The 25,686-nt window shown below is 39.6% G+C and overlaps 1 protein-coding gene across 4 annotated transcripts in view; it reads right to left on the bottom strand.

Annotated features, from left to right (window-relative positions):
* The window catches only part of LOC105666842 (lachesin), a 224,584-nt gene that overhangs the window by 55,386 nt on the left and 143,512 nt on the right, over nucleotides 1–25,686 (bottom strand). For all 4 annotated transcript variants that reach the window (XR_007227608.1, XM_048414186.1, XM_048414182.1 and 1 more), the window contains exons 4-6: nucleotides 20,980–21,165; nucleotides 19,907–20,102; nucleotides 17,180–17,308 (exon numbers count right to left, since the gene is read on the bottom strand). Coding sequence is in view for 3 of the 4 variants with exons in the window: in XM_048414186.1 (XP_048270143.1) it covers nucleotides 17,180–17,308; nucleotides 19,907–20,102; nucleotides 20,980–21,165 (511 nt within the window). In the remaining variant the exon portion in view is untranslated. The remainder of the gene's footprint in view (nucleotides 1–17,179; nucleotides 17,309–19,906; nucleotides 20,103–20,979; nucleotides 21,166–25,686) is intronic.

Here is a 25,686-nt window from a genome sequence, read left to right as displayed (position 1 = left end):
TTGTTCAGAGGTATTCGAAAGCTATTCAAGGTGGGAAAATAACTGTGTTTCGATGAAAGCTATCACGGTACGAACAATTTCGACGCTGAGGGCATCGCGTCGATACGGACAGAATTATTTAATACACCATGGCGGGAATTAAAACTTTTTTCGTTTCAACTACAGACTTGCGGCACTCGTAAATCAATCTTTATATCTCGACACGTACCGTTGTTCGTTCGAATATTCATTTAGCTCGATTGCGGAACCGTCGTTTCGGTCCGATGTTTAGATTAATGAGCTGAACGAAATCCAATTCTGTAATTGGCCAGGTTGAAAGTACGATGATATCCAAAAAACGTGAACAAAGATGTACATACACCGAGGCAATAAACGCGCGTTTCCACAATCGAATTGCCAGGAACAACGGATTGAATCTTTTTTTGGCAGAAAGTTATTCCGAGCTTAAATATTTTTGTGACCTCTGCGAAATGTATACTTGCATTGAATATCTTGTAGCTTCGTAGCTGTGCAAATGCACGTGTTTAGATTTATTCCATGCTTCATCAATAAAATTGCGACAATTAGGTTTCGTTACAATACCAATTACATTTCAAAACGTTTCGTATAATACGCATAATATATTCATAATCGGCATTTTCCAATATCCGAGTACTTTTGCGAGCCTGGGTGTAAACAAAACTCTATCAATTTGCCAATTCAATTTGATCTTTATCGAAGGAAGGAAGAAGGGAAGGAAGGAAGAAAGGTAATTGTAGAAGGGCCAGCAACGACAGGGCGAAATATCGCCAGCGCTGGCATTCTCTGAAAATGTTAGAGGGCTAGGATGGTATTTGGTCGGAGATAGGTCGGCTCGCCGCGAAATAAATCATTTAAATTGGAGGAAAGAGAAATCCCGGCTAATAGCTTAGGATTTCGGCTGAAGGTGTGTCCCCTGATGCGATTGTGGCGATGAAGTAAGCCTGTAAGGCGAAACATTGGGATGCCCTAATAGGTTTCCAGGTCGGCTGGTCAAGCCGCTTTATGTGGTTTCTCCGATGGTAGCCGATCTTCATGATGAGTATTAACGCTATAATATCAAAAGTTACTGGTAACCTCCGATAAATCTTTCTTAACTTGTATTAACGACTACGCCGGTTCTCCCTAGTCTATTTATTGTCTCGTATGAATGTTGACTAAACCAAGGAATTATTAACTTACAGATTCTTCAGAATTTAAACATTGTACCCGTAAGACTGTTTTTTTCTATCGTTAACAAATTCCTTCAGTTTGAAGGTAAAACGAAATAATCGTTATTGATTCGTGTAATTTTATATTAAAATTTCATATATAAAGATATCGAAAGTTTTCCGAGATAAGAATGAAATTGGGATACAAAAAGATTTAATCTTATTTCGAAAAAGACGTTGATTTAATATAGAATGATTCTTCTAGAATACTTTCACTGTCACAAAAAATTTAACTATTTCATTTGAGAAAGAGAGGACATAGCCGGGAAAAGGGATAAATTTGTAATACCGCCAATTATATGGAACATGTAAAATGTAAAATTTGCTTCAAATCGTCGACAAGGGACGAATTCAAGCGTAACGGGTGGCAGCGCTGTGTAGAACGTGTTAAAACAGCGAATCGTTTAAAGATGTCCAGTTGGGAATACTGTGGAGCGAAATACGCTTGTCGTGCTGCGGCAAAACGCTAGGAAATCCTGTAATAGGTTTCTAGGTTGACTGGCTAAGGGAGCAGGTTGTGGTTTCGCGGGGATGGCTCCCATAGAAAGCAGAATTCCCTCTGCTTCTAGGCCAAAGGACAGATCTTCGTACTTCCATGGTAATACTGTAACCTTCGCGCTTCGCTGCATCTCTACCAAGCCGGCGTCGCGGCGTGAATAGACGATTGGTACGACGGTTTCTTCGTTCAATATTGATGGACAGTTTAAAGATGTACTCGTCGCTTGTGAAACTACCAGTAACCACCGAGTTTCCGGCGTCCATCCGCTACGTTTTGACGCAAATAATCCCTGGGAATAATGTAAATTTCATATCGTCTTCGTTGCTGCCCCTTCAGTGACTGACAAATGCTTGCCACGCTGCGCGATTATACAATATTAAATTTAGGTCAAAGATTGCAAAATCTTGTCAACGTAGGTTTAAACGATAAACCGAGGATAAGAATTTTGAATTTTGCAAATGTGCATGTCGTAATCCTTGAAAAGTTGCAGAAATATTAATATTTTTATACGCGGTTCGTTTGAAAGTTAACAATCCATAAAAAATGCTGTCCTGCTCAAATTTCGTATGTTACTACACCTACACCGACGTTAGTACATTCAACGTTAAAGTTTCAATCTCAAAAATTCGAATCGAGCAGCATAAGCAATTTCAAAATCGTTAATTCCAACGTGATCTACCGGCATAACCATAATTTCTGTTTGTCCAATGGAGATACAAGATTGCTCGTTTTAATCGAATAATACGATTCCATTTGGACTAGCATACGCACATGGCAAGAATGCTTCGACCGATCGTATCCATGGAAGGAATTCATTGGTCGTGATGTTACGGACGATAACGCGATCATAAATCACAATAGTCCGACTAAAAAGTGCGCGACGTAAAAAGGATGTAAAGCAGAAATCGTAAACTGCAGTTTAACGTGTAAGGGGAGGTAGTGGTAGGTAAAGGCGACAGAAATCCAATACTGCAGTAAGAGGTATGCGCGTAAAGTTCTTATCTATGGAAACAAGAGTCGAAATTTCAGATTGGCGCGTGGACAATAAAAACGACAATTTTTCATTACTGATTCAAACCATTACTATGATTTCTCCTATCTGTATGGGATTCGCTACAAAAATTTGATACTATAAAAATGAAACGCGAAAGTTGATAAAAGAGTATTTCATTGGAAAATAAAGGTATGCGTAAATACTTTTTTTGAAGCCATTGTATTGTTTATGGTAATATAATTTACACAAAGGATATCTTTAGATTTATTATCTTAACGTTAGAATACTTGTTCTCTGGGAAAGAAAAATTGCAGGTTACAATGTTTCGTATTTTAAACGTAGTTCAAAGTAAGAATAGAATCCAATAACGTTGGAATTTTAATACGAGATTTAAATTCAAAGCAGTCGTCGGATATATCTTAAAATAATATTTGCAGAGTAGGTATACTTTAAAATATGCATAAGCTTCTTTCGATCGATCTGTCATCAGAATCGCGTTTCTCCTCGATAAATATCCCACTGGTCGATGAAAGTTTAGTCAACTCATACATAGTCACCGGAGGGGAGTGGAGTAAACTTCAATTAAATCCATATTTTAAGTTTTGGAAAGTGGTCGAATTCCATTCCTTTCAGCGAATTTGAACGCCTGTTCAACGAAGAATTCCATTCGAGTCGAGTTTCAAATTCATAGAAGAAGTTGAACCGAGTCGCCTCGGAATTTGTGTACAAACTATCCGTCGCTTTTTAGTATCAACTTCCACTATAGCAGTCGTTACTGGTGCGTCACCGGTATCAGGAATCTCGTTAATAGCATCGACCTTGCGAAACTTTCCCGAACAGACGTCGTTTTCTCTCACGGAGACCGCGTGTACTAGACGATCGTTTTTCATTCGTTTATTTGTCACTAATGCTGTTGCGAAGGAAAAAAAGTGTCTTATATTTAGAGAGGCAACTTTAAGCAATAGGACAGATGTGTGTAAAATGTTTGCTTATAAACAGGTCAATATATGCTGCTTCTGCTATGTATCTCGAAGTGAAAACGAAGAGTAGTGTATGAAACTGCTCGATCGTTGATATCGATTTTCACTATAATTGGTGTTATCTGGTTTGGAGATGGCTTCGAACATACAACCAGGACATTCCTCAATCCATCAATCAAATGATCTGCCACTTTCATGGCAGAAGTACGGCTCATCCAAAGAATTGTCTAGAAATAAGCATAGAGGAAGTCCAGAAGGGAAAAAAGATATAAAAAGGAATGCAAAATCCAAAGAAGATCCTAGGATAAATGTAATAATAACCTCCAATAGATTTGTATTATTAGATACACCTGATGGATATACCTGAAAGTTAACTATTACAGAAGGAATCCCCATCTCTTCCAACCCACCTTGATGATGTCATAGACATACAAATAATGACGGAAACGTTGATAAGTGTCAATACAGACGAATTCAAATTAGAAGTAAATAATGACCAGGTCAAGATATTACCGAGTAACCATGATTCATATAGAAAAATAATAAAATTTCTAAAAATGCTGAATGCTAACTTTCACACTGTTTCAATTAAGAGAGGACAGACCTTTTTGTGTAATCCTACGCAACTTACATCACTCAGCAGACCTAGACGGATTAAAGGAAGAACTTATACAGCACGGACACGAAATAACTAATATCAGCGATATAAAACACAGAGCTACACAAAATCCAATGTCCTTGTTTCTCATAGATCTCGAGCAAAGCCAAATAATTAAATCATTTACAACATTGACAAAATTGTGAAGCACATAGTAAACTTCGAACTACTACATAAAAAAAAAGAAAGATAGTGCAGTACAAGAGATGTCAAAGATACGGTCGTACCGAAAGATATTGTAATCCATTCCTCCGAAATGCGTCCTTTGCTGAGGTAATCATCCAAAAAATTATAAAGGCTGTCCAACTCATAAAGTGCTCCATAGAAAAATGTACCTTGAATTTAGACCTAAATACAATCCGAATCCTAATACTATTTCTCCAGATAAGGAAATAATAAGTCATTTAAGACTTGCCTCTTCATCCGTATTCTATACTTGGGCGATTCTAGGAAATACGAGCAATAAACGGCCACATGATAACATCGATAACAGCCAAACGGTTAATGCACAAACTACAGAAATCCTTTACGGGCTAGAGAAACTAATTGAGAAACAAACAGAACAGATCAATAACCTGCTGGCCCCGCTAACGCTAGTAATAAACAAAATAACGAAATTTTCAACAAAATAACAAACTACAGAAATTTTTTACGGGCTAGAGAAACTAATTGAGAAACAAACAGAACGGATCAATAACCCGCTGCCTCTGTTAACGTTAGTGTAATGAACAAAATGAGGCTTAATGCTGTAGTGGATTGAGCGAGGATTAATAATTTGGAATACGAGAAATTGCTGCTACAACCCGTCAAGTATATTTTGAATAAATATAATAAATATAAATACCGTCGAGAGACGCTCGTACAAATAAATTCGCAGAAATAGAGTATGATCGCTCGGTATATTTTGCCTCGCTCGCGATCGCGTCCGTTTATTTATATTGGTCGGGGGAGAGTCGGAAAATTTGAATTTGTCTTAGATCGACGGTTGCCTATAACGGTGACTTTGTTCCGAGGCACAACAAGAACATGAGTCGCTCTCGATCCGTTTCGTCCTATGATTCATGTGCCGCTACAATACAAAATAATGAAGTCGATACGTATCGGAACGCTAACGGTCTGGCTCGATATAAAAACGACCTAGAAATCTTTCTAAACTGCCAAAAAATAGACATAATGCTTATTTTTGAAACTCATTTTACGGACAAAAATTAATTTATAATACTTATCACTCTCGACACCTCAGCGGCAGGTCACATAGCGGATCAGGTATTATTATAAAATCTAATAGCAAGCACTACGAACTTCTACCATACAAGAAGAATCATCTCCAAGGAACTAACATTATGATTCAAGATTGGCATAGTTCGTTTGAAATACCTGCTATGTATTGTTCTTCGAGGCACAGTCTATTAAAAGAGGATTTTGATCATTTTTTTTAAAGTCTAGGTCACAGGTTTATAGCAGGAGGCGATTTTAACGTTAAACGTATTCACTGGGGCAATAGAAACATCACTTCAAAAGGTAGATTACTATACAAAAGTATTTTATCAAATAAAGTAAATTACGTTAGTACAGGTGAGCCCACGTACTGGCCTACGGACACAAACAAATTACTTGACTTCTTCATAAACAAAAACATATCTCCGAGGTACATTCAAGTTAATTCTTCTCTAGAGTTGTCCTCAGATCACTCACCAGTTATTGTAACAGTCGGCTCTACAATTATTGAAAATTAACCTGTTATCTGAATCTATAACAAACCAATTAACTGGTCTCACTTTAGGGAATCCTTCAACATTTCAAAATCAAACCACTAAAAACAAAAGAGGGTATAGATGCAGCAGTTGAGTATCAGACGAACAACATAATAAATGCGTGTCGCTCTTCTACTCTAAAGTTGGAGTATATAACTCAACACAAGTATCCAAACGCTATAAAGAAAAAAATCGAAGATAAAAGAAAGTTGCGAAGGTTATGGCAAAGTAGCCGACACTCTGAAGTAGACAAACTTGAAGAAAACAAAATAGAAGACAAACGGAAACTAAACAACGCAACCAGAAAATTTCCACAAAAGTTCAGAAATGAGTGTTTTCAAATGTATCGAGAGAAGCTGACTTCCACATCCGTTACAAACTACTGTTTCTGGAAAGTTCCGAATAGACTCACCAGATCACAGCAGATAATTCCTTCCCTTAGCTCTCCACGTGGTGATTGGTCAAGGTGTCCCATAGACAGAGCCAACCTATTCGCTTCTCATCTAGCTGCGGTATTCAAACTGTTTCTTCCTAAATTCACTTCGTGTGAAACCGAGATATTTAAACATCTTCAATTGTCAAGCCAAGCCTCTTTCCCTGTCAAGTTCTTTTCTTCCCAGAAAGTCAATGCAATGATTGACAAAAACCTTAACTCTATGAAGACCCTAGGACACGACATGATCAGCGATAAGGTGATCAAAGAATTACCAAAAAAGGGGATAGCACTCATGACATACATTTTTAACGTAATCATCCATTTTTGGTTATTATCCATCCTCGTGGAAACTGTCAATCATTACAATCATTCTCGAACGAAAGTAGTATCATACCATCCATTCAGCTTACTATTGAGCCTATCCAAACTCTCTGAAAAACAGTTAAGCAAGCGCCTACGTACCATACTGGATGATACAGTGACGACTCCAAATCATTAATTTGGGTTCCGAAAACAGCATTAAACAATTGAACAGATATACCGTATTACACATAATATTAGCTGGGAATTGGAAAATAAAAAATATTACTCGGAAGTATTCTTCGACATTAAACAGGCTTTCGATAAGGCAAGACATTCTGGATTACTACAAGCTCAAAAAAATGTTGTCTCGTCAATACTATTTAATCATGCATTCTTACCTAAATAACAGACAATTTAAGATTAGATTTTTATATGCTACAACTGCAGTTTTTCCTACCGAGGCTGGAGTACCACAAGACAGTATACTTGGACCAATCTTATACTTTATCTATACGACAGACCTACTCACTTCGGCCAATGTCAATAGAGATTCGTTGACGATACTGTAGTCTTAGCAGCGGATGAAAAACCCCGAAGTAGCTTCTCCAGTCCTCTAGGAGCACTTGGATAAAATTGAAAATGTTGCCATACATAGCGTATTAACACAAATGAAGGCAAATAAACGCATGTTACGTTCACCTTAAACAAATGCACATGTCCACTGGTAATGCTAAACAACACAATAATTCCAGCCATGGATATAGTAAAGTAACTAGGAATGCAATTAAACAAAAGATTAACTTGGAAATAAGTAAGTTCTACTTAAAGTAAGACAGTTCTACTGGCTCATAGACCAGCGTTTGAAATTAAGTCTAGAAAGCAAAATCATTTTATACAAAATCATTCTAAAACCTGTATGGATCTACGGGATTCATCTGTGGGGTGCAGAAATTCAACTCTAACATTGAGATCCATTGAGTGATTTCAATCGAACGCTCAGGCTTATCTGTAATGCCCCTCGGTACGTAAACCAATGAAACCATACACAGAGATTTAAAAATACCAACAGTTAAAGAAGAAATTTTGAAATTCAGTAATAGCTACAATATACGCTTGACTAAGCATTACAATCCTCTAGTCACCCAGCTTCTAAATAGAGCAGACCACTGGAGAAGATACTTTAATCCATTAAGATATGTACTAAAAGAAGTAGCTTTACCATAAGGTTAGATATTATACCATCCACCGCTGGCGACAACGCGACGAGGAAGAAGACTCCCTGCGCTACCGAGCGTACCGTGTGCTACGGCGCTCGTTACAAAAGGAGATTAAGATCGCGAAGGACCGTGCCTGGTTCGAACTGGTCGAAACAGTCGAGTCCGACCCATAGGGAAAGCCATACAGGACGGTGACACGAAAACTTCGCGCGAAGGGCCCTCTGGTAGCGACGGAGATGGAACCTGCGCTGCTGCAGTAGATCATCGGGACGCTTTTGCCCCCGCAAGAGGACAGTGCGGCAGAATAGTCGCGGAAAACAACATGGACGGTAGAATGGACAGATGGCTGGGAAGTCACGGAGGAAGAGCTGTGGGAGGCGACCAGAAGAATGGTCTCTCGCGACGTGGCGCCGGGCCCGGATGGAATCCCGGGCCGGATCTGGGAACAAGTGATGAGGGTCATGGCTCCCAAACTTCGGCGCCCCTACACGAGATGTCTGAAAGAGGGAGTCTATCTCCGGGCATGGCGGACGACGAGGCTGGTCTTGCTCCGTAAAGAGGACCGACCGACGATTTCGCCGTCGGCGTACCGGCCGATATGCCTGCTGGATGAGATCGGCAAGCTCCTCGAGCTTGGCATGAAAGCCAGTACGGCTTCCGGAAGGGACGCTCGACGATTGACATGGAGGACATGGTTTCCTGGGATGTCGTGGCGCTGGCGGTCTCTCTGGACATTGTCAACGCGTTTAACTCCATATCGTGGGACAAGATAATGGCGGCCCTGGAGCACTTCGAGGTTCCCAGCTACCTCGTTCGGTTTCCCGCAGGAAGGACTTGCTTATGTGAGTCTATGGGGGTTGGTAAACCCACGTTCCCGAAGCCAGGGAAGACAGTCGGGACAAGCGTCCCGTTTACGTGAGTCTTCTATGTACACCGCAGGGAAGGTCGCCGGGAGTGTAAGGCGTTTAAGTACGGTTACACTCTCCCTACGTGGCCTTGGGTAGTAGCGCACCCACGATCCTAAAACCAAGGATGGGACCGTCGGGATAACTTCCCATGTACTTTGTACCTTGAGGCCCCCGCTATAGTGAGTTCCATCTGGAACTACCGAGCAAAGTTAGCAGGTCGTCGGCCGGAGGTGACGTGGCCGTACATCCACACGATAGTCCCACCAATGACTAAGGATGGTACCACGGGGGTCGAGTAAAAGCCCGGAGGGAGTAGCGACCCCTCAGCTCGGCCAATTATGGGTTTGGATTCGTGGTGGCAGTAGTTGATGGCCAAGATGCTGGCAAGAGGGCCGATTTAAGGGGTACTTGGCTCCCCCGAATGGCCTTCGGCGGGTGAGCAGCGTCCCACTTGTTCCGGAACCGTCCTGGAGAGACAGAAGGGCTTAGAAAGCGCCCCGTTCGACCTGAGACGAGCGACAGCCCTTGCCAGGCTTAGCTAATCCAGCAAGCTAATCGTAACAAGGTTACTGGATGCCTTGTACGCTGGTTGGGCATAATCCCAACCCCTATGGCCCTAGGGGTGCCCGGGTACTGTATGGTGATAAATTTGCGCCCAGAAAAGCACCCGTTATCAAAGACGAGAATACTACTTCGTTCGGCTGATCCGCGCGTACCTAGACGACAGGTGGGTATGCTACGCTAGCAGGTAAGGGGAGGAAAGGCGGCCCGTCGAGCGCGGCGTTTCGCAGGGCTCGGTGTTGGGACCGATCCTATGGATCATCGCGTACGACAAGGTACTACGTTGCCCGCTGGCTCCGGGCGCGGCTATGGTGTGCTACGCGAACGACACTCTAGTCTTGGTCGGAGGTCGCGTGTAGCACGAGACGTTGCGCATCGGCGAAATTGCAACGGCCTGCGCGATTCGTGCTGTGCGTGGACTGGGCCTCAGGCTCTCCCCTGCGAAGTCAGAGGCCATCTGGTTCTACGTCAAGAACAGGCGAGGGATTTCTCCGCCCGGTCTGAGCATAAACATGACAGGTGAAACCGTCGGGGTGGGATCGCGGATGAAATACCCGAGTCTCGTCATCGACAGCCAGTGGACGTTCGAATCGCACTTCGACTCCCTGATTCCGAAGGTGTCGGCGGCTGCCAATGCTTTGTGCGGCCTGTTGCCGAACATCGGCGGGGCGGGAGTCGCGGTGCGCCGACTATACGAGGGCGTCGTTTGGTCCCGAGTGATGTACGGGGCCCCGGTATAGGCGGACGATCTGATGGCGAGTCGTCGCAGCATCCTGCTCCTCAGAAGGCTGCACAGGGTAACCGCCATTAGAATCGTAAGGGGATACTGAACGGTGTTCCACGCGTCGGTGACCATTCTGGCCGCGTCTGCCCCGTGGGAGCTTCGGGTACTGGCGCTCAAGAGAAGATACACCCACATGAGAGCATGGGATCCGGCAGAGGATTCGATCGAGCAGACGGCCCTAAACGATCTAGGAACCGCCGAGGAGGTCGCGTGGGACCAGTGGCGGTCTCAGCTGATCAACGAGGGAGGCGAACATCGAGGCGCGGAGGGAGACATGGAGAAGCCGCCGCGGCCTGCCTCTCACCTACAGGGTGACGCGGGTGCTCACGGGGCACAGCGTGTTCGGCAAGTACCTGATGAAAATCGGACTAGAGACGACGGATATCTGTCACCACTGCGGGGAGGGCAGGGACACGGCGCAGCACACGCTGGAGTTTTGTCCGGCGCGGGAGCTGTCCCGCTACACCCTGCGGCACGTCATAGGCGAGAGATTGACCCCCTCGGCGATCGTAGAAGCGATGCTGAGCGGGACACAGGAATATGAGGTTGTCCGCCTCTTCTGCGAGCGAGTTATGCTTGCAAAGGAGCGAGCAGAAAGGGAGAGAAAGAGAAACTTTCACCCTTATAAGATAACGCGATGGAGGGGGATGGCGGTCAGACGACCTAGAGCCGCTTCATCGCCGTCCCAACGGACCGCGACTAGAAGGGGGGATAGCGCTAGGGGCAATGACCCTCCCCTCCTAACTCCAAATTCAACAGTCAGGGAATTGTTAGGACTAGCTCGAACAAGAGCCAGAGAAAAAAAAGATATGCCATGGAAACGCGGCATCGTAATTACTAAAAATTCTTTGTAAGAATAGGCTGTAATATTCTACCGAATAAAAAAAAATCATTAATTCGTATAAAATTTGATAAAATTCACATACTATTATAATAAGACCAAGGTATTGTAATGCGTGAATAGTAAAGTACATAAGACATTTATGACATATTAAGATCTATTCCTCGAAATTCTCTTAATATATAAATTTTAACCTTCCAACTATGAAAATTTGGAATAGCGGCGGAACTAGTTATGTTCTCATAAGTTCTTCCATGTATCGTCATAAGCAATTACAAAGCGATTGTTACGTGCGATACTCCAGGAATGGAAGCGGAATTGCGCGGAACAAAATAAAGCTTCGTACAATTTGTCCCAGAAGAGGTGAACTGGCCCGAAATTGTTCCACCAGCGACAGCGATTTACGGCAGTTGTAATCAGTTTGATTAACGCAGACAGCCGCGATAAATGCAGGTAGCGCGATGCATCGAGGCTACTTCAATTTGCGAGGAACTCGCGAAGCCTCGACTAGCATCGCCTATTAGGTCTATTGGAAACTTGTACCCCTTGTTTTTTCTCCACTATCGATTAGTTTTCTGTCAAATGAAACTGTTGGATCGCGGTATATTACGCGTGATTCTCATGGATAATATATTCTTCAAAATGATCAAAGGAGATTGATCAAATAGTTCATTGTTGGTGCAAATATTTCAATACTTTTGTCTTATCGTGCATTGCTGCAAATAAAAATTGGAAGAATCAGTAGCGTGATCAGTGACGTGAGAAGATTCGTAGCTGTAGACTAGTTGCAGAGTCGGTCAAAAGTTAGAAGTTAATCCGCACGAATCTAAATTAAGTCCTGCGAGTGAAACGGTCTAGATAGATAGCTAGTGGGCACGTTTATTTAGGGTAGAACGGTGACCCAGTAAATCTAACCCTTTAATTTTCTTGACCGAAATATTCTGCAGTAACGAGCCACCTTGCTAAATAACTTTCGGCTAATAAACACTTTGAGGTTTACTGTCTTTTGAGTACCATTGTAGAAAGTATACGTAACCAACAGAAAACTGCAACCTTTCAGTTTTATACTTTATAGGTGTTTTTAATAATAAAATTTAGAATCGTTGAGGGATAACCAATTGCGATTAAAGTATTAAATCATAACCAGAACTTTATTGAAATGTAGAAAGATTAATCACGAGATTGATTAATAAAATAAACGTAGTAATTGATAAGATACGAGAACTTCTTTATGTTTGAGTTTTAATAAATTGTCATTTGGAAATGTAAATAAAAGAAAATATTTATTCAAAAATAGAATGGAGAGATTGCTGACGAATTAAGGTCCATTTAAACGGTGTTGTTTTTTGACGTAAAATAAGCTTACAAGGAAAGACATTAAGGGATTCTAGATAGAGAAGACTGCGGTTTCCGCAGGATAAGTATGGTCCACGGGAAGCAGCATTTTCCTCGCTCCAGAATGAGAAAACCATAGTGTTTCTACCTTAATAAGATAACACCCAATTCTATTCTATCATTACATAGGTAAACTATGTTTTACTACGATACTCTTACATTAATATTATTTTCGACTCTTCCCTTTATCGTATCAAAGATAATCATCGATTAAATGCCTGCGATTGTCAAAGTTATGCAACAGATACGCTCATTTCGTGTATTTTATAGGATATTCTATACGATCATCGTCTCACGACGAGTAAAAACGACAGATAACTACGACTAACGTGATAAATTACACGATGAACGGAGTTTCGTTCGAGTATCGTTTCACCGTTGTAAGACACGCTAATTAAACAATCGAATTTGTTTTGGTCGCGGCTAGTAAATCGTGTGTAATCAACCAACAATTAACCAGAGCTCTGTGAACGCAGCCGATGTGTCAGTTATTTCCATTCACACGTTGCTATTCAAGAGTTGTACAACAGGGGAAGCAAAATGGTGGGAAGGTGTTGGCAACGGTTAAGCAGGCTTTCTGCACAATAATGACCAGCTATTGCACAATTGGGAATTACGCGCTGAATTTGAACCACTGCATGTTTAATTCAGAAGCCAGAGATTATTAATCTGATTTTCCACTTCTGTCGCTATGTACGTACGTATAGCGAGGATATGTTGAACATTATCAACGCGTTTCATCAAACATCAACGAACCATCTAGGCGGATATGAGTTAGACATCGGTGAGAAAAATGAGAAGGTTTTTCCACGCGAACAAATGATACAAGTTTTTAAAACTTATATTGTTTGTTACATGGAGCGCAGAAAAGTTGTCGAGAATATACAGAATGGTTCACGTAACTAGGACAAGTAGTATGGTTGCAATTAAAAAATTATGCGGAAAAAAGATGCGAATCATCCAAGAAATACCATCTTTCTCGGAGAATATGCTTTTTCGCAGACGTAATGATGCATCGTAGTTTTCTTACGTGCAATTTCTTTTGGAGGTTCTTTTGTTATTTTTCATTAAAAATATCGAGAAACGATTGGTCTATAAGACGTTTTAAACAAAGGTTTTCGTTAACTCTAACGAAATTATTCTGAAAGTGCTTTGATGTTGCTTCAATACCAACATGCCACATTTTGTACATTAACTTCGATATATTCAATTTCCTATTTCCAGGAACAAATTTCTTTCACAAATTTCTCGCAGCAGAGATACGGAAAGAAATTTCTTATCAGCCAGCGAATTAACGAAAGAAAGAGTTCTAGTGGCGCTTTCATGCGAAAAGAAGCATCGTCGTTTCTCTCATAGAATAAATGTTCTATCGCGCGCGAGTACCCTTAAGATTCGTTGTAACGACCTATCTTGAAATTGTATCAAAATGAAATTTCGCGGAAGACCTTTGGAATGGCCGAATCGGACAAAAATTCGCGCCTCTCCTCTTCCTTCCCTCCGGTCACGTTTCCAGGCAACGAGGTTCTTTCGACTCGCGTCGAGGACCGCGCGCTGTTATCAAAAAAAAAAAGAGGAAAGACAGAGATAGGAAGCGAGGTTCTCTCGCGTTCTTCTTCTGTTTTACTTGTTCGTGGAAGATAAAAGGAGGGACGATCGTTACCCGTTCCCAACGAAGAGACCACGTAAATTTCTCGCTTTGCGTGGCGATGTAACAATCAGAACGAGTCGAACCGGATCGATCGTAAAACCCCTTTCTCTGCCTGTCTTTGAGCGTTTCCCCGTAACACACAGACGATCCTCTAGCCATCTTCGAGATGATCCGGTTTGTCCTTCTCCTCAGCCTGGTCTCTCAATCGACAATAGCCCCGATCGCTTGAATTTCGAAGCAATAGCTCGCGAATGCAATCGTCTATACGGTCTGCGGGCACGGAGCGTATTCAATGAAATTCGATTATCCCGCACGATCTTATCGCTCGAGGGCAGGTGCAAGATCGTAGCAGGAACCTAGGTACATCCAATTTCCGGCGAAGAATTACCTCTCTCTCGGCTCTAAGACACCGAGGAACGCAATAGTAACCGCGATTTAACTCGCCGGTCCTTGGCTACATCACTGATTCGTACTTCACTTCGCAGTTCTTTTGCTTACACGCCTTTTCTTCCAACTTGCTTGTTCGTTCGTTATTCCGTTGCTGACTTAAACTTGTAGGCTTAATTACTGTTACACTTTATTTGGGGATTCTGTTCATTTTCAATTTTTTGTGCCAGTTTCAGTTTTGAGATCTAATTGTAAGCGTGGATTTTTAAGACTAAAGATAAATAAATGTAAATTAACGGATTAAAACTGTTTCAACTACCCTTTGAGCACTATAAATTGCAATATTGCCTTTATTAAACTTTATTCACTATTTTTACGTATTCCATAGGGTAGGTACGCATTTCCTTTCTCGTGCTTATTCTTCTTTTATTTTCTATCTATATGTAGCAGTCGATATATCGTCTACAGGATAATTATATTATCTTTCTTTTTCCAAGATTCTGCTTTGTAGACTATATTCGTCGTGCTTTAGTTCGTTCCTGCTATTATTTAAGTTGCAATTTATCTTTACTTTCTTTTTTCCATTCCGTTACTGTCTGCGATCATCCTCTCGCTTTCCACCTTCTCACCGCTTCTTCTTCTCCGTTTCTAATACAGATACGAGTTTCCTTTTTGCCACGTTGAAATTATGTAAAGAAGAATACGATGGCTATCTTCGTGCATGCTCGCTGCAACCACACTCTTGCTTTCCTCTTTCTTCGCTTCTTTATTTCTTCCTTTTTGCTTCTTCTTCATTCGTTCTCCGTTGCCTTTGGTAGCCTAACCACGCTGTGTACATTTGGTTTGAGGTGGGACGTCCTTAAGATTGCAACTCGCGTCGGATAGGACCGCGGCTTCGCATTGTGCGCGATTCACAGAATACACTCCGTGCCTAAGTGGCGGGAATATGATGGCTTTATCGTGGTCTAGTTGCCGGAGGAATTTTATTTCTTTGTTCTATTCCTTGTGCTTTGTCAATGATGCATTTCGTCTCTCGGCGTCGTGAATTTTAAGAAATTTTTATGTCTTAATGTTTCAAAGAATTCTGTTCACCTTTCCTCTTTCTTCTTTTCCTTGCAGAACAGAGGGAAATACATGGTTAAACACGTAATTGAACGCCATCAATTTCATTGCGATGGATCTTGTTTCAGCACATAAAATGATAGCTGTTTGTATTGAGACTTTAAAAAGATCTAGAATTTTTATTATCAGAATTTTTAGTATTTTTCGGTCTTATAGGAATTTGACACTTCCTAGGCTTTTAATGTTTGACACATTTTTTAGAGATTTGAAGATTTGCGAAATTCGTATAAAATAAACGTTTCTTCATTAATTACATTTCCTAAATTCTTTATGTTGCTGAACAACGAATTCACGTGTTTTGATAACACTGTGTAAGTCTCAATACACGTGTGTTATGAATTGCCAAGCTTCTATCTCCATATATAAAATAATTGATTCGTGAAAACACGCACGACTTATGAAGCATCAAACATTAATTTGTTTTCACGGGAAAATAAAAGTTGAAGGGTTCGATAAAAGGGCTGTAATATATCCTTACAGTGAACGATAATTTTCAAGCGCTAAAGAGTAATTGCTTTATTATTAGAACCGGTAATACTTTTGAACTATTTATATGTACAATACATTTTTTTCAAAATTTCAATCGCTACAACTTTTATAGTAAAGAAGTTAAAGCATTTTTTTATGAAAAATATTGTCTAGATTTCGCATTTTACCACATTTCGCGTAGGAAGAGAATTTTGTTATGACAATGTAATGATACGAGTTTGGAAGTATATTTATTTTGAATATCACGGTAGGAAACAAGTTACAAATTTGATATGTGTGACATGACGTTGAATATGTTATACGTATGATGATGTAACTCAATTTACAGCTTCACGTGCAGTCAGCGAAGAAAACAGACGTGAGGGAGTTATTTAAATATTTCGAAGCATTGATAAACGGTTGGTTATTGATAGAATGATTATAGATGGTAAAAGAATCTCTAAATAAAGAAATTATTATACCAAGAGAGATTGGCAATCTTATTTATGAGTTATCGAGTTTTTCCTAGATTAAGATTATCATAAAATCTATTCGACAATTATATAAAAGATAACAAAAATTATCACAGACAAGATCTCCACATTATGCTCCACACGATTCATTCAAAACAACGGATAAACAATCACGTTAAAATTGGCGATAAAATCTCTACCATTCATCGAGATGTTGTTCATCAACCTTTTTCCTATCTCCTATATTAAATTTTTTATATTAAATCGTCGTAAATAAATGACCTCGACTATTATTACACCAGGGGGATAATTAGATCGATAGTGGTGGACATTGATAAATCATGGTGCATGGTACGTGTTCAGAAACGTGTAAGAATCTCTAAAAATAAGCCAGAACCCGATAGACGGGAATTAGCAGAATCCATTCCTCGGCTATGAAGATAATCTTTGGATTACGAAGGGTGGCTGAGATAAATCTTTTCGGTGAAAATAGCTAGTGAAACGATATTAAGGCGTACTCACAGTGTACGTGCAGCATCATTCGTTTGCTGACTGATGGTGGTACTCCGTTACTCGCGATGCACAGGTAGGTGCCCATCTCGCTTCTGGTTACTTTCGACAAAGTCAGCGTTTCCCCTTCAGCAGTAGCTACTGCAATACAGAGTCAGACGGGCGGAATTAAAGATTCTGAAAAATTTTGTGGGAAGTTTGTCGAACGGGTGATTTCTCGAGAAACGCAAACTTACCAATCTGAATTATTTACGTAGGTGTGAGCTTTTTTTATTAAACGAACACAGTGATATTTTATGGAAAATTAATTTATAAAGGTGCTGCCGATTAGAGGAATAAAAGTGAGAAATTTATTTGGAGACTGGTTGCTTAAAAAATGTTTTATTCGAACTCGTGCAAGTAATATTTTCGCTGATTCGAAGGATTTCTCGGTCGAATAAATTTGCAAGTTTGCTTTTGGTGAATCAATGCGAAAGATAAAGACTAAATATACAGTTTGCAAACTTGTCTGTTTTCCTTATTGTCTGTTTGAATTACAGAATTTTGACATCTAAAGTGTAATGCTTCAATTGAATCTCGATGTCAATGGAAAGCTACTTACACGGTTGATTCGTTCGAGTAAATAATCGAATTGGCTCTATTACTAATCAAACACATTGGATTAGATACGATACGAAGCTTAAGGTTCCGCTATCGTCCCGTTCAATTCAACACATCAATACTACTTGCTCGAACTCCTCACGAAGTGCGAGCGAACAGCAGAGGGTGAAAATGCAGTTTCACCTTCGCTTGCGAATCAGCATTTCTCTCGACGAAATGAAAATACTCGATTGTTCTATGCAAAAGAATGCATTATTATCTCTAAAAAATATCTTCTTATTTCTTCTTACATTCCCGATAATAAATATTCTTTTAAGAATCGAAACATTTTCTTGTTAAGGAATCCATGAACCCTATATTTGAATAGCTAAAATAATCTCGAAAAATATCAAAGAAAAGAGGAGTAAAAGTAGACGTGTTCATCGAACAGACATGCTTGCGTTACAAGTCTTTTGTACTGAAACTCGATCTTACCCTTAAATTGGTACTATTTCTCAAAAACGTATACTTGAATTCTTCTATGAAATTCTACGAATTCAACAGACGAAGCGATTCGAAATGGAAATAAAACTGGAGGGCTTCACAAGATAATGCGAGTAACGTGAATTTATTCGTATACCGCTGAAATTTTTATTCTTCAAATTATTTCTAATATTTCGCTATCTAAAATAAAAAAATGCGCGTGTTTTCCTTGAAAAGAAAACTTCAAGAAACGACGTGGGATTTTTCTTCACAAATTGACGCGTGGTTTCATATTTGTCACGTCTAGTGAATAATCTACTACGAATGAGATTAGAATTCATATGTTCTATTATCTTACGACATTAAAGTATGAATTATTTTCCTTGACTTGTTTACGTCTATAGCGTGCACGTCGAATTTGAAAATTATTTCGTCGCTGAGAATGTATCAAATTACTGGTTAATTCAATGGCTGTCAAAATTCTACTTAAGTCGGTATTGTGACAAGTATCGAGGCGACGAATATTTGCATGATTCGATGCAACGAGAAGGAAAACATTGAAATATGAGTGGCGACAGTTTCGTTTCGCTCACAAGTTCAGTAGCCTGAGGAATTATCGTATATCTTGCACTTTAAAATCGATTTCATAATCACCGAAGTATGAAAATATGCGAAAATTATCATGCAAACTGTATTACGAATGTGAAAAAATTTGTTGCAAAAAGAGGAAAGTATGTTGGGATGTTTTAACTCGTTGGATGTTATCATACGTTGAATGCGTCGACTTCGTCAAAGTTAATTTATAAAAGTTCGTTTGATTTTTGCTGTAATTTATTCCATTTTTAACACAGAAAAACTTCTATTTTTTGAAATTCTAGTCACAAGATGCATGAATTTGCTGAAATTTCGCTTGTACCATGTATCAGTTGACACAGTTGCCTCGATCAGAAAAGGGGAGGTCTTCAAAAACTTGTGATTTATGAATTGAAATGTACGAGGTGAAGTTGACGAATTGTCTTCAATTTCGATATTATCCCTGTTTTCCGATTTCAATCTGATGTTTTATACGAGCCGCTTTACTCATATCGAAAATATATTATCATATTATATACACGTCATTGGCATCGCCATTTCTCAATCTTTTCGCATACTCAAAGTCGATCCAGCTAACATATAAGTTCTCATTTATTCAACGTTAATTGGTTATAATGTAAATTATACGGTATCGTTATTTTCGAAATTGCTGATATTTTTGTATGAATACCGAAATCATTGATAAAATCGAAGGATACAAAAAGATTACTATTAATATAAATCACAAATAAAATTCCAAAAGCCCATACATATTTTCCATGGAATATCCAGTAATTTTATCATATTTACATATAATATCTGTCATATAGAACCGTGAAAGAAAATTTAATAATGAAAATGGAGCTGAAATAATTGAAATATCAGGTAGAATAATATTTTCGAGTTGTTTAATCCGAGTTACACAATTGCTAATCAAAAACACGACTTATAAAGAGTATTATCTTTTTCAAAAAAATGATCGTATTAAAGAAATACAACCAGTGCAAAAATACTCGATGTATTTCCAACTGATGTAATGAAGATAAAAACCGAACTTAACTGGAGACGCAATCACGGGTTTCTAGGTTTTGTAAACATACTCACTTTTCGTTTTGCCACCAGACGATCCGGCACGGGAAATAATCTCGGCGCCATCTTCTCGCTTCCATACGATCTCAGGTTTTGGATAGCCGCGAGCCTTGCAGACCAGTTTTGCGGATCCGCCCTCAGGTACCATCAAGTCGTTCGAGGTCTCTTCGGATATTATGTCCGGCGGTATCACCACTTCTAGAAACGCGCTCTGTAAATTCAATACACCAAGGTATCGGTATTATTATGCTCTATTGCAAAGAGAATATGACAATATCTGTCCTGTTTTTGCGTCCAGGCTTTCAGGACATAAATTAAAATATCGTACATAGGCACAGCGCAACAGCGGCTTAATTTTATTTTATTTAACAATAATAATCTTAAAAAAAAAAAAAAAAGAGAAAAGAATGTAATAATGCATGGCTACGTCGTACCGCCGCGTATCGGTACTCTTGCCTGTACCACCCTACAATTAGAATTCAGCGTTTATTCTGGAAAAAAAATGATGTAAAAAAATATGTAAATAACCTGGAACAAATAAACAGAGATAAAAAAAAAAAAAGAAAGAATATGACAATATTATCATATAATGGGAAAAAGGATAATCCTCTGATTTGATAATGAAATCAACGAATTATTCTCGTTTAATAGTTCGATCCAAGGGAATCGTGATAATGTATCTTAACTTTTGGTCCCGAAGACGTTTTATTATTAAGCAAAGTTTTATTATCAAGCGAATTTTAATTAAGCTGGGACAGGAAACGGTCGTATTTCTGCCATGTAAATTCCGAAAATTTTAGAACATAATTCGTTGGAATTTAGGCACCTCCGTCTATGCGGGCGCAGACCGTCGGAAAACACTACTTTCACCAAGCACAGAACGGATTTCACTTTGAAATGAATGCCTTCCATACCAAAGCAATGCGTACAATAAAAATCTGACCCGGATCTACGGTAAAAAGATTCTCTATTTCTCCGACCATTTTCCTTTCCTTTCCCACTCTTTCTCCGCCTCTCTTTTTTCTCTGTTTCTTTATTTTTTCATCTTATTGCACGACTTGTTATTTCAAAGGATAATTTATTCGTACCTGACTCTTCATAGGATCCGTGTTGACTTGACACATGTAAATGCCTCGATCTTCTCGACGTACCCCACGAATATTCAACGTCCACGTGTTGTAGTCACTGTGTGTTACTGATAAACGCGCGTTGTTCGTGATCACGTGTTCGTGAATCGCCAGGACTGCCTTGGTGTCTGCTTTGATCCACGCCACCTGGCCTCACAAACCCATTTCTTAACACACTGCGCTATTTCTTCGTCCATGTGCACGGTACCGCTCGCGCGGCACTGGCGAAAACTTATCGGTAATAATATGCACATACTCGATGTTTTAATACCTTAATTGCTAGATAATTCCGTGTAGAACTCGTTTTCGAAACGATCTCGACTCGTTTCATACCTTTTGCCATGGAAATGAAACATGCTTAAATTCGAGTTTATCCATAATTAATCGATGAAAGTGATTGCTCGTCGTTAAAATTCCTTTTTGTGAATGAAAAGTTCATAAGGACGAAACTAGCGATTATAAATACATTGTTACTTAAGACCATCCTTTAATATCCCTTTTAATAACGTTATATTGTAACTTTAACGTTATATTCTATGATTTGGTATAGTTTTTATGTAATAGTTGACATTTTTATAAAAGTAGTCTTTAAGCCATTACGTTACGTTTTGGATTAATTTCATATAAAAAAATTGAAAAAAGAAAGCCGAACGAATAGTCGAACTGGAAAATGCTTGCTCTGAAATGAAAAATGCGCATTTTCATCGTCGTTATTTTCAACTAGTTTTATCACGTTTCAAGAGCATTAAAAATTTCAAACTATTGAACAAACTTATGCAGGAAAAATATAATTACGTAACGTTACGCTCGTGAGAAATATGATAGGAGAAGATGCGTTATAGAAAGATAAACTTCATTATACCGTAGTTTGTCTTTCCCTCTGGTTTTTCTATCCTTAAACAGAAAATACGACTCGTTCCAATTATATGATTTATCTTGCATTTTAGAATAGTGAAAATAATATTCGTTCCACTATTTTACCTTTCCCGTTTACACAAGTACCTATAAATTCAATTTCGCACTTGATTTAACTATCGATTGTACGAATGTTTTTACAACGCGTTATTTTATAGAAATTCTTTTAAATTGGCAAGATCAAAGGAATTCACAATCCTGTCAAAGAGTAATTAAAGTTTCTCTCTAGCATTTAAGCATGCTCCATTTTCGCATGGATTTTATAACGCTATAAAGGTTTAATCAGCTTCGTAATAATAAAACGACGAATTGATTCTTTTTGCAATACATATGCTTGCAGAAGAACTTAACAAAGATTTATTTATAAGGAATATACTGTTTAGTACAGAATACGTTGTTTTCTCAGAATACTGACATTAATATTAACATAGATGTTTTTTTAGATTCTTCTGCAAGATATGTATCGAAGATACGTATTTTAATCTCTTAATATTTTCCTGCAAAACTTATTTATTAAATATCAGACTTCTAATATTTTGATTTTCTTCCTTTATACGATAATTAATTTTTTTCTGAATTTATTATATCTATTTCCCTGTTCAAAGTACCTAAAGAAACTTCCTATATCGTGCTTTCTCAATTTCAATTTCTGAGATCGTTAATTCTTAACATCTCATTCTGTTGGATACTTTTTATCTTATTTTAAAAACGTATTATATCTGCATATATTAATGATATTAGATTATATATATATATATATATATATAAACTATAATTTTTTACATTGAGAAATCCTACGACGACTAAACTACGAGACACCTACAATATCAACGAGGCATTTCACATCATACGCTTAAACTTAAATTCAATCGATTTTTTCTCAGATAAACTTTCTTCAATTGTTCTTGATGATTGTCAGATTTTATATCTTTATACAACAGAGTAATCTTCTCAATAGATATTTAATTTTAATATTGATTAGTGCCATCATTACAATTAAAAAGAAATATTTCAAACTTAATTAACCAATATGCGTAGAAGTGCTCTTTGTTTGAACACTTTATCGATCCTCAAAACCCAGATATTTCACCGCAATGCGAAAAATATTATCCAATTTTACTAAGCTATACCGTGGAGGCAACAATCCGAGATACAGTAGACGAAGTTCATTTTCCAACGTCAACATTTTCCTTCCGAATGCAGCTCGGTCTCCTATAGATGTACGCGAAGTTTTGGCGGGAAGTTTTCTTATTTCGCATAGATATTATTGGCACGAAATTGAACCGGCGGCATGTCGAATATTTGACCTCGCGTCGCTTTGATAGGCTATCTATCAACCAACAAAAGAGGTCTGCGGTTCTTATCGATAACTCGAAAGCGGAGTGTACAGAGAAGGCAGCTGGAGAGGTTTACGGAGAAGCTGCGAGGGTGAGGTGGAGGATCGCGTTTGGAAGCGGCAGTGGAAAAGAGAGAGAGAGAGAGAGAGAGAGACCAACCAGTAGCTAGAAGCTAGAGAAAGCGGGGTGGAGAGCTTTGAGTGTTTGGTAGTGACGGCCCTGTGAGTGCCTCCACTTATAATACATTATACGAGGATAGTAAACCCTCTTCTCCCTTTCCTTCTACTTGCCCTTCGCCTTCCTGAGCAGCTCCAAAAACGAGCTCTCTTCGGGAACTGAAAAAGTCCCCCGGACGACAGATGCGCGCGATTCTGAAACATTTATGCCACTTTCCCGCCCCTCGGAGTCCTATCGTCCTCTGCGATGGACCTTTTGCTTTTACGTCGTTCTTTTCGAGATTCATCGATGGATGATTAATCTGTTTTGGGATATCGAGCTATTATTAAGGCTATTATTTGGTATTCGGTATGATAGGATATTGTTTAACACTTTTCAGTTTGCGGCAATATCTGGTTTAATTCATATCTTCCTTTAGGGTATTAACATTTAAAAAGATCCCCAATAATACAATATTTATAAAACGATTGCACACCATCAAACCGTAGTATTATATTATTTCATTTTAATAATTTTATAGTTTCATAAAAAGCACTACCTTTATTATCCGCTGGTTGTAATTAACGGTTTCTCATTGCCTACGTTACTGTTTTATTTAAACAGCTCCACAGCCCTTTCATAAATTTAAGCTCCGCGTACACGCCTAAGGAAATTGCGTCGAAACGCGGAACGCTTGTCTGTTCCGAGGCTCCACCTCTTTCTTTCGATCTTTCAACGAGCTGGCTAGTCGAAATATTCAGGGAAAGTCGAAAGTCGCGGCACGATCTTCGCTCAGGGGATCGTATACACGAAAGAAGGGAAACCCCTTTCGCGTTCGGAAAACTCTTCGCTGTTTGGCCGCGAAATCCACCCCCGAGGAAGGGTTGAGAATTATTGGATTTAAGAAGCCGCGTGAAACGTTAAAATTGTTTATTCTTAAGACTTTTTAGTATTTTTGGAGACGCTTTGTCATTTTGAAATATCGTACCGTTTTAGAGCTACGAAATTAGTTAAAAGTCATGGTGAAGTAGACGTGACCGGAAACGTTAAGTGCCGCAGCAAAATTAGCTCTTTCCGGTGCTGTTGCGTCTTTGAGAACAAGAAAGTAGAAAACATGAGAGAAAACAAACTTGAAGGAGCTTGCACATATAGGAGAGATGGGGAGGGGGAGAGTAATAACGATGGAGAAAGGAAAAAGAATGATGTGGAAGAGGAAAAGAATGATCTAGCAACGGTGTCTCGCGAGCAGTCGCAAATTTGCAGCACAATGAGCAGTCCACAACTTTAAAGGGCTGAGCTCTATGGAAACGAGTTTATCTTAAGCGAAAGACGCCTTTCGCCTAATGCAGTTTTCCCTACGCATTTTCAACTGGCGATCGGTCTGGCGGCCTCGTACCTTTGTCGAGGGTGAAAAATAAGGACTACTAAAGGAACTCGAAGCAAAAGAAAAAGTGAAGAAGAAAACCAGAAGAAAAAGGATAGGAAGCGTGTACACGGAGAGGAAGATAGGAAGCGAGAGAGAAGAATAGGTAGGATAAGAGGATGGGAGCGTGGATAGACGACGATGGGGCAGACGAAAAGCGAAAGAGAGCGAAATAGAGAAGGGGGAAGGACGTGGAACCCTAGTCAGATATAATATCACACTATGTGCACCTATCTACCGTGGTCTCCATTCTCGGCCTCTTTCATATGCAAAACCATCGTCGGCGCTCTATTGTGGCGCATTGTGGGATCAGGAGCCTCGTCGGTCCAGTCTACCACACCTCGTTTATTTCCCGCCATCTTCTCGCTCATACCCTCCTTCCACGACCACCTAACTTCTCTCTTTCGTCTTCTTTTTCATCCTTCTTCTCGTTTTCTTCCCTACCTTATCCCCTTTTCTCTGTTCGTACGACTGCATTTTCTCCTGTTCACCGACTATTCTTTTATTTTCTCGACTTCTGTTTTCGGTAGCGAGCTACGGCTGTTCCTTTCAACGGCATGCAGATAAATGGATAAGCTTGCTAATTAAAAGTTTCGCAGGGCCCGATCCCTTTCTTCGTATCCTGCTGCTGCTTCCTGTTGGTCACCCATCCCTCTTTCTCGTCACCCCTCCTCTCACGCTGTCTAATGTTATTTCATCGTCTTCCTATTCTCCTTCATCCGTTTCCGTTTCTTCTGCTTGCATTTAGTCTCTCTGCTCGCGCTTCGTTATATTCAAACGGCCACCGGTTCTATTTGGTTGCCGCTGCCGGCCGGCTTTACGCTCGAGATTTCAGAA

The sequence above is a fragment of the Bombus terrestris genome, chromosome 2, assembly GCF_910591885.1.
Source record: "Bombus terrestris chromosome 2, iyBomTerr1.2, whole genome shotgun sequence".
NCBI lineage: Eukaryota > Metazoa > Arthropoda > Insecta > Hymenoptera > Apidae > Bombus > Bombus terrestris.
This window is presented reverse-complemented; position numbering and strand designations above follow the sequence as displayed.